This window comes from Pteropus medius, unplaced genomic scaffold (genome assembly GCF_902729225.1).
Source record: "Pteropus medius unplaced genomic scaffold, Ma_sr-lr_union100, whole genome shotgun sequence".
In the NCBI taxonomy this organism is placed as follows: domain Eukaryota; kingdom Metazoa; phylum Chordata; class Mammalia; order Chiroptera; family Pteropodidae; genus Pteropus; species Pteropus medius.
In genome coordinates, this window is record NW_024349798.1 from 2,160,157 (window position 1) to 2,176,047 (window position 15,891).

At 42.9% G+C, this 15,891-nt stretch overlaps 1 protein-coding gene across 1 annotated transcript in view; it reads right to left on the reverse strand.

The window, feature by feature from the left end:
- Positions 1 to 15,891, reverse strand: part of KATNIP (katanin interacting protein) — a 173,066-nt gene that overhangs the window by 92,068 nt on the left and 65,107 nt on the right. The window contains exons 6-7 of the mRNA XM_039885563.1: positions 14,515 to 14,646; positions 12,233 to 12,355 (exon numbers count right to left, since the gene is read on the reverse strand). Coding sequence (XP_039741497.1) covers positions 12,233 to 12,355; positions 14,515 to 14,646 — 255 coding nt within the window. The remainder of the gene's footprint in view (positions 1 to 12,232; positions 12,356 to 14,514; positions 14,647 to 15,891) is intronic.

Below are 15,891 nucleotides of genomic sequence, written 5' to 3' on the forward strand. Positions count from 1 at the left end.
ACAGTCCCCCACAACAAAGAATTATCTTAAATGCTATTAAACCCCTGTATTAAAAGTGAGCACGCATATGTCAATGACATGTAAAAAGATAATAACAAGGTCTTCTAGTTGAGTGCATTGAGGTGGCCCATGCAACCGTCACAGAAACCAGACTTTGGTCACGGCTCATGTGTTCAAACTCTGACTGGTAGGCAGCTGGAGGTCAACAGATTGCTGCTCCTCCACGGCGGAACGTGACTTCCCAGGTGGCCTGCCGCTCAATAGCAGTTTCGGGGACTGGAAAATCAGCATCCTTTACCATGGAATAGTGCTCTGTACTTTACAAAACAAGTCTAGTCTTTCTCTCATTTGATCTTCACAATAACCCTGCAGAGCAGGTAAGTAGACTGAAACCCTGTGAAAACATGAACTCCTGTTAAAACGGGCTAGGCGACTGGCTCCTGTTCTCAGCCCAAACTTCCATCTCACATGGGATTGGCTTCAGTTCTGTGTCCTGCAGGGGTGGAGGCAAGGCCAGGTGAGAAAACAGTGGGCAAACCCCTCTCTCTGCATCCCCATATTCTCGCCCAGTCGTTGTGGAGCCAAACAACAAAACGGGGGCTGGCGACCCAGGAGGCTCCTAGCTGGGAGACTTCTGTCACTGTCCAGGAAATCCCAGTCAGTCCCAGGCCCCAAGATAATCCCCGCTGATGTCTGTGGCGGACTGGGATCGCCAACCACAGCTAGCTCCAGGAAAGATCTGGATGAGGCATTAGGCTTCTCGAAACCATGGTCAGCTAGGCAGGCTCCCTCCAGCCTCTTTATCACCTTCACAGTGTTGCACACCTACATTTTAAGTTACTGCATTTTTGGAGTTTCCAAAATTGGAGAACTGAGGCCTAGCGCCTTTGAGCTGGTCCAACTTGTTGTGGTGATTAAATGGCAGAGCTATGACTTGTGCCCTTAGCCACTGCTCCCTGATCCTTCTAGATTATCCAAGTGTAAAACAGACTCCCTTCCATTCTGTCAGGGACCAGTGAAGGGGAAGGAGGATGTGGCGACCACCATTGTTAATTTATTCACACATGCACGCGTGCTAAGGTTGCCCCTAAGGGCTGAAGTAATGGTGGCAGTAAGATGGCAGATCCCCAAACAACCACTGCATAAAGAAAAAGAATCGTAATCTCAGATGTGGCCAGGACTGTGAAGGAAAGGGCCTGCCTGGATGACAGGACAGAGAGTGGGTGGGGTGAGGGAGCCCTTGATGAAAGCTGGTCAGGGAAGGCTGGGTGATGACTAGCCGCCTAGTGAGTGTCAGGCAGGAGGGAGGGCAGAGGCCAAGGCCAGGAGGCGGCAATGACCAGAGCGCAATGTGTGCACCAAATGAGGAGAGGGCAGGGAGCCAGAGAGAGTCACACAGGGCAGGGCTTCGTGGGCCTCGGGGCAGAGTCTGGATTTTGTTTTCTGTACAATGAGAGGGCACAGAAGGGTGCTAAGCAGAAATAAAACATTATATGAGTTCTGTTTTTAAAGATCACTCTGATGCCTGGATTTTGACAGGCGGGGCCCGGGTGGAAACAGGGTGAACAGTTGTGGCTGCTGTAGCCAGTGAAAGATGAACATGGCAGCAGAGGTGGGGACGGGAGATGCATCTGGAGATGTATTTTGGAGGCAGAGATGACAGAAATGACTGACTAGAAATGAACAATGTATATACTCTTTGACCAAATCCCTCAAGGAATTTATCCTTCAGTATTAAATATACAAAGATCGTTGAGGCATCATCATAATAGAGAAAGATCCAAATGTTCATCAATAAGAGATGGGTTAAATTACTAACAGGGCGATCCTTACAGAGAATGAGGTAGGCCATGTGCTTTCACTCAGAAAGATAGCAAGAGACACTTTTAAATAAAAAGAAGCATGTCAAAAATGTACGTGTAGTGTATATAAAGCCAATCTTAAAAATAATCATTAGTTTCTACGCATGTATGTACGCATATACATATACAAGTTTGGAAAAATAATCACCAAACTACTAACACTGTTCTCTCTGGGGGTGGCATTCTTTTCTGCTTTGTTTTACTTAATTTTTTATTATAAGCCTACTTCTAGTTTTGTGATTAGGAAAAAAATGATATATTTACATTTATGTTTGAATCCTGTCCCTCACTCTTGCAAATAAATAAATTCTCCACAAGAGTGGTAAGGAGAGTGGTGTGGAGAACCCTAGACAGCCAGTTGTCTCAAAAATCACTGATCTCTAGCTCTGGAACACATCTTGTCTGCAAAGGAATGACTCAGAAAGCGGCGAGCAGCAGCATCCGACTCCGGAAGACGATGGAGCAGTGTCTCTCTAACTTAGTGTATCCGATCAAGTGGTCCAGACTTAAGCACAATGGGCCACCAACCTCAACAGGATGAAACTTGGGGAACATAGCATCCATAAGCCCTTCTCAGTAAAACTCTCCTGGATGACAAAATTCAAATAATAAAGGGTGAAGTCAAGGAGCACAGACCTGGAGAAGCTGCGGTAAGAAGTCTAATGGTGAACACTGAAGCCATTTAGAGACTGAATACATACTAGACAACTGTGTACATTCAGGTTATACAGCAGAATGTAATGTTTAAAACCTAAGCTATTAGCTTAGCTAACAGAAACCGGAAGAGAGCAGGCAGCATGGTGCACCCCTGGCCTCACTACCCATAGCAAGGAGTCAATTCAAATCTATCTTAAATGGAAACAGAGAGTTTAAAAAGATGGCAACTCCGACATCTTAATATATGTTTTTCATAATTTATTAAACTAATAAGATATTTTAAGAAATATTTCTTATGATAAAGAAATTTAAATTTCAATAATCCCTTCTGTTTCAATTTGATTTTGCTTCTGTTAAATTAATAAAAATTTAAATGCTATAATTGTATTTACAAAATATGTATAAAAAAGAAGCCTCAATTCTGTATGGCTGGTAGCTTCTTCACAAAAGAAAACAATACATTTGTTCACACTGGATGAGCAAACTTTAGTAACCTCTATTCTAATAATACCCACCTGACCTAAAAGCACCTGTTCCAGGGGCAAAAGAGAGATGAACTAAGTAGCAATACTACCGCAAGAAAGCCTTTCGAAACCTTTCCATTTGGAAAGATGAGGACCTAGGGTGGATCGCTTTGAAAGCCAACCTGCTAATACTTTAAAGGGATAACCATGCTGGGGCAGCTACCAGTTGCTTTGAAGCTGTCATCCAGAAATGTCTCTGTGAAAATTAACTTTATAGCTTTGTTTTACATACTCACTATATGCAATTTCAGTGTTCAGTGTTTAAAATGTTAAGTTCAACCTCTTTCAAAAGAAAGCCCTCCGCGTGGAGCCCAGGTTGGAATCATCGCTGGTGGAGAATGGATGATGGGACTGCACACAAATCAGCCTCCTTGCAGGAGAGCCTGGGAGAAGGCAGAGGGAGGGAGGGATGAACCAGGACTACCGACTAAAATGCAGCAGGAGTTTGATGGTCAGTGGATTAGCGCCTTACGTGCCTGATCTGCCTCTTTCTGCTGGGCCAGGAAAAAAGCAAAACCAAGCAACCATAAAACTGTTTGCTTGCAGTAACAGTAAAATAACTATAACATCAACAACAGCCACTACCAATTACCAAGCTAACCTGTCTACACACCTTATCCCATTGCAGCCTTTCACCACCGCAGTGGGTATCCTTATCTTACAAGCTCAGGGCACCTAAGTACCAGTCCAAGTTCACGTGGCTGGAAGTGGCACAGCCAGTCTGGATGGATGACTGCCTGACTCCAAATTCCAGGCTCTTCGCCACATGCCCACATTTATTCCCTGCCTGGCACCAGGGCATTGTAAGCGAGTGGTCTCTAGAGCAAAAGGAAAGTCAGGGCTCAGTGACTGCCCGTGGACTTGCACGGAATCGGTGAAGCTAGCTTCTAAGAGTTTTCAACACAAAGTTGCCTTGAGGCCAGTTAACGTGATAATGAGTACATTAATTTTTAGTGGATGAAGACTTAAACCTCTAACTACCTTTAGAAAGGGGAACGGCTAGGTCTAAGCTCTGGGCCTGGGTTCTGGGCCCGACTCCAGCTGCCCCGTGTCCCCAAGCAAGGGCCTAAGCCCAAGCTCCCACCTCTAATGTGGGAAAATATGCCCTGACAATCTGATAAGGTTAAGAGATGCAATGAGATAATAGCTATGAATTAGTATTTCGTGATTGCTTTCACAGAGGCCTGGTCTTCATAGAAAATTCAAAAGTGAGATGACAGCATATTCTTTTTTACTTCTTAGATTGATTTTGCCTACAAGAAGATCAGATATTTAGACCAAGAAGCTGCAATGGATACTTAAAGACCATCCTCAAGAGGAAGCAGCAGTCTCTGGCATAGAGGTCACTGGCCTGTAGCCAACCCCTTTCCTCCCCGCCAACCCCAATAATGTCTCTCATTTTGGTTGGCAATCTTATAAAATTGAAATTTGACTGCCTTTAGCTCAGCATGCACTGTTAGTTGCAATAATTCTTGCTAGCTCCTATTGCCTTATATGAGCCATTTTACACATTTATATTAACCTGCCTGGCCCAGAAAGGATTTTTATTCTGCATTGGCAGATTAATTGACTGACTTGCTCTTCTTTTTATTCATTTATTTACTCAACAAATATTTATTGTTGAATTTATCTGTCTCCATTAGCAGGTCCGACTGCTGAGTACTAGGATAGAGTAATGAACCAGATAGTGTCCCTGTTCTCGTAGAATTTATAATCTGGCAACGAAGACAGCCATTCTAGAAGAAATTACAAGTGTAATGAGCATCGAGAACCCAAACCTAGGTGTTGCCAGCCAACGCCTCAAGTTGGCTCCCAGATCACAAATTTCCCAGAATAAAGAGACTCGAGCCCTAACTTCAGGGTTCATACTGTGTATTTTTAAAATCACATTCCCCTACGCCAATTCTGAAGGACCAATGGTAAGAAAATTTGGATGCTACATGTGCTTCAAATACCTGTGTAATGTTTTCGGTTTTCTGATACTTTCTTTCTGCCCCCATTCAACCTTGAATCTTAGTTTTTACTAATTTTCATTCAAAGCTAAATTTATTTATAAAGTACCTTGGAGTTCAGTCTTTAACATCCATCATTATGAAGAAAAAACTACCCTTGTCTTAGAGAGTAGAATGACGTTAAGAGGAAGAGCACAGCCTCAGGAAGCAGAGGCACTGGAGGCTGCCTGACTTTCCTGGCTGTGAGGCTCCATGGGTACCTCGCCTGAGCCTGCCCAAAGCAGGGACTGGCTATAAGAATTGGGGTATGGGTGGCTGTATCAACTAAGAATGCTGCCAACTGACTAGAAATTTTTTGAGGAATTCCTGAAAGACAGAGAACAGCGATCATAATGAAGAACTGAAAACAGACCAAAATGTGGGGGGTAAAATTTTCCATAGGAGTGAAGTGTGTGTGTGTGTGTGTGTGTGTGTGTGTGTGTGTGTGTGTGTGTGTGTCTGAGTCCAGAGTCAAGTTGGAGGGAGAGGAAATGCTGGGGCAATTACTAGGGGCACTTTTAGGACTGCCAGGCCCTCCTCGATTATATTAAATATAAAGGTTCTTACCCACAGGCTGAAGCCCTGAGTTTGGGCACTGGGCCAAGAAAGCAGGATGATGTCCCCCATAGGAGGTGACCATCCCTAAGGCAGGTTAGGAGCTCCCATACCTGGAAGGGAAGATGAGGTACACAGCTTCCAGGAGCATGTTGTGTCCCAACCCCACAATCACCAGGGTTGGGTTACATCAAATAGAATGAGCAGAGGAAGTTGAAACCTCAAATACAAATTTGAGCAGACAGCCCAGAATGAGCACACATTTGGGGAAAATCAACATCTTGAAAGATAGGCACCAAATTTAATTAACTTAAGAACTAATATCCAAGGAAAAAGAGTTAATAGAATAAGTAGAAGAAGACTTTAGAATACAGAAAATTAATATCCCTGGAAAGATTTAAGAGGATATTTCACCCATGAAAAAGAAACAACTAGAGATCTTAAAAGTTTTAATTTTGCTAACATTTTTAAAAAGGTAAACTACGTGGCAGAAGGAGATTAAAAAAAAAGGTGACTAAGTATGCTAGAAAACGAAGCTAAGTAATTTTATAAGACATAGTACAAAAAGACTATAAGAAAGTTTGAAAGAAATATTGAGACTTGAAAGGATAGATCTGGGCCAACATTTGTCCAAAAAAAGCTCCAGAAGACAGACACAATGGAACAGAATAATAATAATAATTTTTTTTTTTAAGTTCCAGTGCTAAAGACACGAGCCTTCAGATTGAAAAGACCCACCTTCTGCTTTAAATGGGACAAAGAAAATGACACTGATATATTCATATGGATAAAAGGTACTATCTATCAGAAAACATGACTCTATATGCGCGCAATGACAGAGATTTGAAATATATAAAGCAAAAGTAGAGAACTATAAGGGAAAATCAACAAGTTCACAGAAATCAATTGGATTACACAGACAAAAATTAAGTAGAGTCTATTGCAGTGGTTTGCTAATAAGCATAAGAATTTCCTGGAAGTCTTATTAGAAATGTAGATTCTGAGCGCTTCAACTCCCTCCAGATCCAATTCTGTATCTTTGAGAGGAGCCTAGATGATTCTCATATAGGTGGTTGGGGACCATACTTTAAGACTCACCGAGTAAAATAAGCCAATAGCTTGATTTAATAAATATATTGAGAACTTTGTATGAAAAAAAGAATGATTATTGTTTTGAAATACCATGGAACACTCAAAATATGATCTGGCAGGCCACGAATAAAACAGAAATATCCAAAAACCTGAAACCAAACAAACCATTTTCTGATCATAATGTAGTAAAATTAAAGATTAACACAAAAGGGTAGCAAAAAAATAGACAAACAAACAAAAAAAACTACTTAGAACTTTTTTACTTTTCTCTATTTCTTCCTTCTAAATAAACAGAAGAGGAAAAATTCATAAAACCACAAACCAATTAGAAATAAATGACAATGAAAACACTACATACATAGCAAAATTTGTGGGATAAAGACAAAGCAGTGTTCAGAGGAAAATTTATAGCCTTAACTTTGATACGTTAGAAAACAAAACTGAAAACAAATGAATTAAACATTTAACTTAAGAAGGCAGGGTGTGGGGCGGCAGTGGAAGAGAATCAAAGCAAAAAATTAAACCAAAAAGTTTACAGAAGAAATCAAGATAAAAGTAGAAACAAGTTGAAATAAGAAATAAGAAATAAGTGAATGAATAAATGAATGATAAAATTTAAAAAGTATACATGTTCAATAAAACCAAAAGCTAGGTATAGTCTGGCTGGGTAGGTGGAGAAAGCTTTTCATAGTCTACTCAATTTACTTCCAAATTGTATGAATCTTATTGAATCTAATAAGAAAGCATTCACGTATTAGATGTTACATAAAATGATGAAAAATAATGTAAAAATACCTAAGGAATTCTACGTAGGCCATAAATGCAAGAAATAAAAGACACTGCTTATTCCAATATTGATTCAGAGGTCATTATTTTCATCAGGATTGAAAAAGATGCTTTAGTAAGTCAGATACCACTATGTCTTCACTTACAGAAACGCTCTATTGGGTAAAGGGATCACTGTATCTTTCTCTTCTGGACCTGTATTTCACGAGCATTTAGTGCTTGTTCAGCTTCATTCCACATGAATCATTCATGCTCATCACTGAATTTCCTGCTCAGCTGGCCTTGTGTTATATGACCCACCTGCCCAGGGCCCTGTCTAATGCCATCGGCCAGGCTGCTTTCATCTAAGATCCAACTGGACATCTCTGGGTGCATTCAGGGCACCACACCGCTGATGATTCTGAGTACAGAGGGGCTAACTCAAGTGCCACTGGGAAGGAGAAAGACCTCTTCCTCCTCTCTTGTCAGGAACCAACAAAGCTTTCATTGTCTGAACCAGGAACTGCAAGCTGGTGATGTGAAGGCCAAATCTGGCCAGCAGTATATTTTGTCTGATCCATAAAAATTCATGAATTTGTTACCAACATAAAAAATTGGGAGAAATTGAACACAAAGAGACCCTGATACTTGACTTCTCTTAAAACGAGAAAGCCTGGTACCACGGGGTCCCTGTTTTCCCACGATGACAGTGAGCCCAAGGTGTGTCAGGACTGGTCTCTATATCCCCACCACTCCCTGCCATGCCCTGACACCCAGGCCAAAGGCTGTGCTTGTCACCCTGCCTGCTTTGCTCATGTCACTTAAAATGTTCATTTTAATTGGCACTCTGTGCCAGTGACCCCAATACTTTAGGATCCAAACACCATCTCCCAAACTGATTCTTCCACCCCAAGCAGCACAAAAATTCTGTCAGACTACGTGTCCTGATTCATAGCCTGGAAAGTACCATCACTGTAATAATAACTTAGTGATATAACTGAACTCATGTGGGCTGGCCAGGGCGCTGAATCAACACCTATACCACACCCTCACTCATTGATTCAATCGATTATTCGATTCACTGCTTAACGAAGATTTATTTGCAAACTAACTCTATGCCAGGCCCTTTTCTAAGGACCAGTGACAGAAGGCAAAGAGACAACATGCATTTCTGCCATCCCGAAGCTTAGGTCTGTGATGGGGGAAGGGTGCTTCAACCCCTAAATATGTAACTTGAGAATGCAAATGACCTACGGAAAGTCCTGGGATGAGTGGGGGCTCCATGAACTATTTTGTATCTTCTATCCTATGAATTTTGCAACTGGATACAGGGTTTTCCCATAAATTCCACCTAGGATTTATAATTTCAGAGCTGATACGCACGGGAAATATCTAATCTACCCCTTCCCGTCAAAAGGGAGGAAATAGGGACTCCAAAAGAGTGTGACTTAGCCCAGGACTCCCAGAGTTTATGGAAAAGTCCAAACTACCCTCTCTAGGCTGAATCCCAGTAACCTACTCTTTTTATTTCCCGAAACAGGAGTCATAACCTCTGATAACTCTAGAAGATGTAATACTGGCGTAGATCATCAATATGAGTTTCAGGGTCACCAAGAGTGAGTGGTGGCGGGGAGACCAGGGCAAATGGGAAGGACTATGCTCAGAACAAATTTTCCAATTCAAAATAAAACAGCAACAATCATGACCACAGCACACCAGGCCAGCCACCAAAACATGCTGTGAGCTGAAGCTGGTCCTCGCAGTCACAGGTCCAGGCCCTCCCCTTTGGGCCACACTCTTTCATCCATCGCTGTTTCTACTCTACAGTCGAGCATATTTTTTTTCCAGTCATAACTAATAAGAATCCTCTCTTATATTCCCCTATTTTCTCTGGTTGTTTTTTTCTCAAGTTTGAAACGTATTTTGAATGTGACCAAAGTGAGAAAAACCAAATATAAAGGGTTCATATTCATTTTCTTAATTTAATAATGTCTTGATATAACATAAAATTAATTTTCTATTTCTCTAAAATACACCTCTTTAAATAGTCAAAAACTTAAAATAATTTTCTATGAAAATATTTCTAAAATATATTAAGACTCTCTTGTCTTCTTAAAAGAATATGTTGACGAGATCAGGTGCATTCAGGCCAGTATGGCAACCATATGATTTCACTCATAATTGGGATACAAAACTGAAAGCAGTAAACGAACAAGACAAATGAAGAAAAACTCAGAGATACAGACAACAGTTTAGTGGTTACCAGAGGGAAAGGAGGGAGGAGGAGAGGTAGAAAAAGTAAAGGAAGTCAAATATACGGTGACAGAAGGAGATCTGACTTTGGGTTGTGAACACACAATGCAATATATAGATGATGTGTTATAGAACTGTACGCTTGAAACCTATATAATTTTATCAACCAATATCACCCCCAATAAATTTTATAAAAAGAAAAAAATGTATGTTGAATATAATTTAGTCTTTTCTTCATACTAATAGTCAATATCTAAACTGATCTGTATAATATAGGAAATGTCTAGAGCTATTCTGCTTTTGTATCTTTCATTTATTATTCTTTTAAGTGACAGCCTCTTCCACTCAAGTTTCCAGAAGTACAGGATATGGTTTTGAGGGAAAACGCAGAACCTCCTCCCAGCCCTTGCTGCCTTTCCTGAACCTCTGTGGATTTTTGTTGTTATTATTGTCGTTTTGTTTTGCTTTACAGTTATCTTCATTTTGTACGGTGTAGATGAGATTTTAACTTTGAATTTTTAAATTTCTTTCTTTTATAGTCTCCAAATACAAGCCACAAAGTCCAAATTACCTCCAAAACTTTCCTTCCATTTGAGGTGGACTCTACTGTACAAGCCTCTCTGGGTAAGGATCACTAGGAGTTCTTTTGTTAAATAACTGTGCTACCTCGTATGTAAAATTCTAGTAGCTTAAAAATTAGACTTAAAATAGATGCATTTTAAACTAATGTCCTTAGTGGTTCTTGTGCATATCAAATTTTGAGATCCACAGTGCTCATCTTTTCCTTATAACTGTGGTTCTCAAATATTGCTGCAAACTATCATCACGTGGGGCACTTAAAACAAGATACAAAGCCTGGGGCCAAACCCAGGATGAAAATCAGAATCTCTGGGTAGTAGGACCTGGGCATTTGTGTTTATTTTATTTATTTATTTTTTACTTTTCATTTTGAGCTAACTGTAGATTTCACATGCCATTTGTAAGAAACAATACAGAGAGATCCCACATACCCTGCATCCAGTTTCTCCCATGGTAGCATCTTGCATAACTAGAGCACAATAGCACAATCAAGAAACTGACAATGATACAATCCTACTCAGCTTTTTCAGCTAGGTCTCCTTTTTCAATTTTCTCTATTTTTTCCTTTGCTGATGCTTGGCTCTAATGAGGCCGTTTATCTCCTCCTTAATGTGCTAGCTTTTAAAAAGCTTTTTATTTTGAAAAAATGTAAAAGCCACAGAAAATTTATCAGAATAATAAAATGAGTGCCCAAAAAACCTTTCACTGACATTCCCCCATTGTTAACATTTTGCCACTTTTCTCTCCCTCTCTCTTCTTCCTGTTCCCCTCTTCAGTCTATACCCACATATTCTTTATTCTGGCCCATTTACGTCTTGGTGGTAGACACTGTGACCCCTCACGCCTGCACACTTCAGCACGTGTCTCCCGAGAACAAGGACCCCCTCTTCCATAACCGCAATATAATTATTGAATTTGGAGAATTTAACATCAAAAAGTATTATTATCTAATATTATGATCTAATATAATAACATCTAATATTGTGATGTAATATAATATCTGATATTATGATCTAATATAATATAATTAGATAATATTATCTAATGTAATATAATTCACTATTTTTGTGAATTCCCCCAAAACAATCCTTAAATTTATAGCAGTTCTCCTCCCTGGATCTCACATCACATAATCAAGATATTTCTTTACCCTCCTTTAGTCTGGAACAGCCTTCCTGTGTCTCTTATGCCTCTGACACTTTTGAAGACTCCAGGCCAGTTGTTTTGTAGACTGTCCCTCAATTTGGATTTGCCTGGTTGTTTCTTCATCGGATTTCATTTTGAAAAACATGTTTCGTCAACATTCCCAGGGGTCGTAGGGGAGAGAGAACCGGCAGAGGAGAGGTCCTCTCCATCATTGTTTAAAACGGTTAAAGTAACTGATAGCTGGCTGCCTCTGAGCGCCTTGCTCCCAGGCAGAACGTCAATAGTATTCACCACAGACTGTGCCCCTGAGGAGAGCTGGGCACTTTCAGAGGCAAAATCAGGTCAGTGCGGTTCCCAGCCTGTGATTGTTAATCCCAAGGAAGAAGGAGCCACAGGGTCTGGGCTTCTTGAGACCCCAGGTGAGCAACATCATTTCTCTGCTCCTCAGTTTCCTCCAACCAAAAAATGGGAATGAAGATACCTAGCACTTAACTCGCAAGGTTAACACAGCAATGGACGTTACGCACGAAACACAGTGCTCGGCATCTAGCAAGTGCTCATTTAACGTGGGCCTTTCCTATCATTTTTGAAATGTCATTAAGCCAAATCTCTCACCTGTTGTTTTAAATCTTCTGGTGGGTGGGCCAAAGGGTTTTGTTAAAGCCAAATCCTGTTGTTATCTGTCGTTTTCCCAGGTGTAAATGAAGACTCTCCCGGGGGGGCGGGGTTTGGCATCCCATGGCCCAGCTGCTGGGCTACGGAAAAGACCCTGGCCCTTCATGGTTAGAATGTGAAAAATCGGTCTTACCATTACATCCTGAATAGTTAAGAGGATCCTTTCTTTGTCCATATTGCCGGGAGCGTCGAGACATCCATGTGTGTTTTGAACTGAGAAGTTAAAATCGCAGGGCTTGGTGAAGGATTTGGAATCCTAGGGACAAGCAGAGAGAACTGGGCGTGGTAAAAGCAACTTAGGTCCCTGAAGACTCACTGACCCTCCTTCTGTCTATTGGCCTCCATGCCTCCTGTCTCCTCACTAAGTCATTCTCTACTCTCATACCCACGGCTGATTTAATCAAACTCATCCCTGCTTTACCAGCAAATTGCAGGAACACAGCTAGTAAGTGGATCGGGATTCAAACTCAGGCCACCATCTCCCAAAACAGTGCCCTGAGCACTGATTCCAATGGCCGAATGAGGACTGGTGCAGAACGATGGCCAGCCACATATGTCGTTGAGTGAAAAAAGTGGGATTATCAAACAGTATGGGTGTTTCAATCCCATTTATGTGAAAATAACAATAAAAAGTAAAGAGAGGGGAAAAAAGCATTTGCTAAAGGTTATTAATATGGTAATCTGAAACAGGAGTGCCCAAGCAACAGAACTGCCCTAAAAATGATCCCTCATTTTTTAAGTCTCACCATTGAAATTAATGAATACTTGGCCAATGATAGCACAACTGCCTGATCCACACAGTACCAACCGGTGGGTGAGCCATCACAGGCCACAGCACAGTCCACACAGACCTGCTGGTGACACACGGACTGTGACAGGTCTTCAAGTTGTTTATATGTATCAGCAAGTAACGGCAACTTTCAAACACTAAATTATAATTGTGAACAAATATCCAATTCGCCCCAAAGTAGAATCCCACAGACGTCACAGACCCATGGGGTCTGAGCCTCGGCTGCCTCTCTGGTCTCACCGCCTCTTCCTTCCGCCCTCGCTCACTCAGCTCCCGCCACACTGGCCTCCTGCCTCAGGGCCTCCACCTGCTGCTCCTGCGCCTGGGATGCTCTTCTCCAAATGGCTCACTGCCTGGCTTCCCTGCGGCCTCTGCTCACATGTGGCTTCCTCGAGGCGAAGCCCCTGCCCTCCCACATAAACTGGCAGCCTCTGCCCAGCTTTCTCAAGCCCCTTTCTATGCTTTGTTTCTCTGATAAGCCCTATCACCTCCTGGCATATTACATACTTGTTCACTGTCTGTTTTATCTTCAGTGTGAAGAAGTGTCTGGGACCTGTGGTGAGGACTGTGACACACTGGAGCGCACACCTGTCTAAAGCGGCTATCAGCCAAGTCATTGCTGTCGTGTAAGAATGTGGTTCCTAAGTCTTCTAATTTTTCAAGAGAAGCCCCAACTTCAGACTTTGACATGGAATTTCTTGATTCTTAAATGTCAGCTAGTAATTCACATCTTTCGAAAGCACCGTGCAAGTCAACGGGGTGGCAGCCAACAGAACATGTCTGCAGCACACCGGTCTGTGAACGCAGAGCCGCCAAGACATTGAAGTTCACTAAGGATATGACTGAAGGTGAAAGGCTGGTGTGTTTCAACAGTGAAGGTCAGATGAAAAGCACACACACGACAAGCATTTTCTTTTGCTCCTTTTCAGGCTGTGCTTGCAAACAGTGTGAGGTGGCCGAGTATATTTAGCCATGCGCTTTTTCTTTCGTTCCCTGTTTGGATCGCATCTCTTATGGCTTCTGCCTTGGCCGAAAACTGGCACTGCCATTTTACTCTTTCCCTGAGCAGGAAAATAACTCTGAAGGGAAATTGACTGTGAAGAGTTACGGAGTACCCCCTCAAGATGGGGAGAAAAAAAGAAAGAAAGAAATACAATCAAGCACTCACAGTGGAGAAAATTCAGTGCTGGCGGAGCAGGGCGCTGCTCATTCCGAGCACGCGCACACAGGAATATTAATGGAGCTTAATGGCTTGTGAGGGACAGGCAGCCCCGCTGCAGGGAGCTTGGGAGCTTGCAAAGGAAGGAATACGTGTTCATGTAACAGGTGGTACCAAATGGTCAAAGGAGAAGAGGGAACTACCATGCCTCTTTGCTTGAAGGGCATGCATGTATTCTGTGACATGGGGTGGGGCTGGGACTGTAACATACTGAACTTGGCTATACACCAGCCTCTCAGACTCAGAGAAACTCACCGCTGTGTGTCTCCTGTAAAACCCCGTTTCTATGGACGGGACAGGGAAATAAGGTCATTTGAGTCATTCCACAGAAAAGGACTCTTTTCCCAAGGAAGGAAGGAATAAATGACAGAGTGTCCCGAAAGCACTGAGCCAAGGCCAGTCCTACCTGTGGACAATCCCCAGAAGCGTCCTTTGCCTTGACAGTCACATTCCCACATGGCTCAAAATCTTCAGAATAGTCCAGAGGAGGTTCGATGTGGAGCCGAGGACCAGCTTCTGTTCTGATCTGCACAGATTTCTATACACAAGAATTCAGGCTGTTTCAGATACGGTAGTACGAACATCTTGACTCGTCTTGGGGTGAGCACGTTAGGGGCTTCCTGCAAGGCAGGGGCATGTGCACAACTGCAGTCATGCTGTCCCGCACACTGACCTGGCATCATCTCATGCAGGCCAGCCTGGAGGGCTCAAGCCGCCTCGGCTCTAAAGTCTTTACCAGCTCCTACAGCCCAAAGTGGGTTGCTAGAATTTTTTAGGAACTCTTCAGCAGAATTTCAGTAGGTGTTAACCTTCCCAGATAGCTTTGTGATAAAATAAGTTTAAGAAACCCTGGGGCTTTCCTTTAAGACTTCTTGGGGCCTTTAATACGCCCCCCTTCTACCCACCACACACACATGGACAGCTTAAAATAAAACACAGGATGCAGCATTGCTCACTTTTTGGGCCATGGAAAGTGTGTGTGGTAGGGCCTCTCTTCCTCTTAGCATTCCTTGGATCATTCTCTGGGAAAGCCACCCCTTGGCCTGGGATGGCAGACTGCAGGCTGTCCCCCAGTGTCCTTTTCCCCTTCTTCCCTTGTATTGCCTTTCCAGATGTGCGCATGGCGTTCCCAGCTTCTCTTGCAGCTGGGGGGACCATGTAAACACATTCTGGCCAATGAGGTGTAGGGGAGGAGGAGTATGCCCATAAAGGGAAGGGGTCGCACGCCCCTTGCCCAACTGGAATGGCGGAGGTGGAGAGCTGCCGAGGACTATGGGAGGAAGCAACGTCCGGAGGACGGCGGTGCGACAAAAGAGTTAGCGCCCGGGTTCTTCCACGACCTCTCGGAGCAGGGTGACTGCTCACCGCTGAGGTGCTGTGTCAGAGATATCAACTTCCATGTTGTTCAAGTCACTGTTATTTGGGTCTCCCTGTTTCAGCAGCCAAACCTGTACCCTAAGTGATGCACCTGGCATGCACAGTTCTCTACACTCTGGTCCCAGGCCATCCTTCCTGCGTTGATTCCTGCACATGTAGTCACACGCTCGACCACTGGGCCAAGCAGAACTGCTTTCTGTACCCCGAGTATTTGTATTTTTTTCAGTTCAGCATCCATTCCCTGTGCTTTGGGAAACATCCCCCTCTCAGTTCACATGTGGCCCAAGGGCAGGAATGTGACTTGGGACTGGCCAATCAGCCCATTCTGCCCCTCACCACATGCCCTGGCCAGCTGGTTCAGGGATGGGAATGGACCTAAGGCAGCCGATGAGAGCAGCCTTAGGAT